The sequence below is a fragment of the Seriola lalandi genome, unplaced genomic scaffold, assembly GCF_002814215.2.
Source record: "Seriola lalandi dorsalis isolate HSWRI2012SDOR001 ecotype SW California unplaced genomic scaffold, Sedor1 jcf7180001973368, whole genome shotgun sequence".
Classification (NCBI taxonomy): Eukaryota; Metazoa; Chordata; class Actinopteri; order Carangiformes; family Carangidae; genus Seriola; species Seriola lalandi.
In genome coordinates, this window is record NW_019444034.1 from 1 (window position 1) to 1,877 (window position 1,877).

The 1,877-nt window shown below is 43.0% G+C and overlaps 1 protein-coding gene across 1 annotated transcript; it reads left to right on the top strand.

Moving 5' to 3' along the window:
* Positions 1-71: 71 nt before the first annotated feature.
* Positions 72-1,840, top strand: LOC111651871 (pecanex-like protein 3; the record flags this gene model as incomplete). The annotated part of the gene is made up of 6 exons (XM_023401953.2): positions 72-104; positions 216-387; positions 693-803; positions 909-1,000; positions 1,134-1,243; positions 1,711-1,840. Coding segments are annotated over 6 exons (648 nt in total), but the record flags the coding sequence as incomplete, so codon positions are not given.
* Positions 1,841-1,877: the final 37 nt, after the last annotated feature.

The following is a 1,877-nucleotide window of genomic DNA, read 5'->3' on the forward strand; positions in this document are numbered from 1 at the left end:
ATAAGTTTTTGTTTTCATGCAAAATGTATGTGAAACCTGTGAAGCTTAAAGTCCCGCCCTCTTTGTTTCAGAGTGTACAACCAGATGCAGCTTCTCCCATGCATGTGAGTACTGGTTACATCTTTATATGCTAAAATATTCTCAAAACTTAATCCAAAACAAGGCATTTCTCATGTGAGTTTTTCGACTGCGTCTTTTTGTCTGTTATTTGAAAGGGCCACAACTGGATCATTGTGTACAGTCGGCCGGTCTACTTCTGCTTGTGCTGTGTGATGATCTGGATCTTTGACCTATCTGGGCGCTCTGGAAGCCTGCAACCCTTCTCCCTCTATGGTGTCACCTTCTTCTCTGCACACTTCCTGCTTTGTGTCAGGGATATGCTCATTGGTTAGTTTTTATACATGGCTCCTTACATCAGCATTGTACCAGGTTTTCAGGTCACCACTCACACTAAGCACCTGTCAACATATTTTTATATTGGAGTAGTAATATAGTTAGAGAATAGCTATAAATCACTGCATTGTGTATTGGCTTGATTAATGGTTTTAAACTTGGAGAGTTTTAGCAGATAGAAAATTCTAATGTTTCACAAAATTTAGAAATGTTCAGTTGTTGTGGTTGTGGGTGTATGTCCACCATTCAATTCTTTCCTCACATTTTTTTTAAATATTTTTTTCTCTTTTGTCCAACAGTGTTTGCCTTGTGTTTCCCAGTCATTTTCCTGTTTGGGTTGCTACCTCAGGTCAATACGTTTGTGATGTGTCTGCTGGAGCAGATTGACATGCACATTTTTGGTGGAACTGGTAAGAACATGTCAATGCAAACAGTCTGGTAGTTTAAACACTGCACATCATTGAGGACTTGTGTTTAGGTTCTCCCTGATTTTCTCTCCGTGTCTCTTTCCTCAGCCACTACCAGCCCCCTCTCATCTCTGTTCAGCCTTATACGCAGCGTGTTGGTGGCTGCTCTGCTGTACGGATTTTGCCTCGGTGCTATCAACGTAAGTGGAACAGAGACACTGGACATTAAAGAAGGGGTGCTTTGGGGTTTCTTTTTATGAGCTTCTGATCAGAGTCAGAAATGATATGGACTGCCCTCAATTTGATATTGTTTTGTTTTGTTGCTTTCATCAGGCACCGTGGGGGGATGCCCATGTGCCAGTACTGTTCTCCGTGTTCTGTGGCCTCCTCCTGGCCTTATCCTACCACCTCAGCCGCCAAAGCAGTGATCCTACCATCCTGTGGTTAGTATAGTGACTGACATTGTCAATCGTGGTCTTAGAAGTTATTGAAGATGAATGCTCTCTGTGTGTGTGTGTGTGTGTGTGTGTGTGTGTGTGTGTGCGTGCGCGTGCGTGCGTGTCTGTCTGCTGTCTACATAGGCTGTGCAACATGTTGTGTTTTACTCAAGCTTTACTCATTTAACTATGACTTCAAGTCTGTTTTCTTCCGTTTTACATGCATAACTAAAGAGACTGTTTTGGATTCAGAGCACCGACAAAACACAAGTGGCCTACACACAGAAGTGTGCCTTAATGCATCAAGTGTATTGACATTGATGGAAGACTGATGCTGCTGCTGCTGCTGTGCTACTGATATACTGCTTTCATTATGCTGCCTGTGATGTCAGTCCTTAACTTTTTGCTTTAGTTCTCATGGTTCTTTTTGTGCGGGTTTTTTTTGGGGGGGATTTTTTTGCCACTTACATCAGGTCACTCGTCCGGTCTAAATTATTCCCTGAGCTGGAGAACCGAACACCAGAAGAACCCCCTGTGGAGATCAAGGACCCTCTTCCTGAGAAGCTGCGTAACTCTGTGGTAAAGATCACCCTTCACTTGCCTGTGCAGACTGACAATTTCACTTTGATTTCATAGTGTC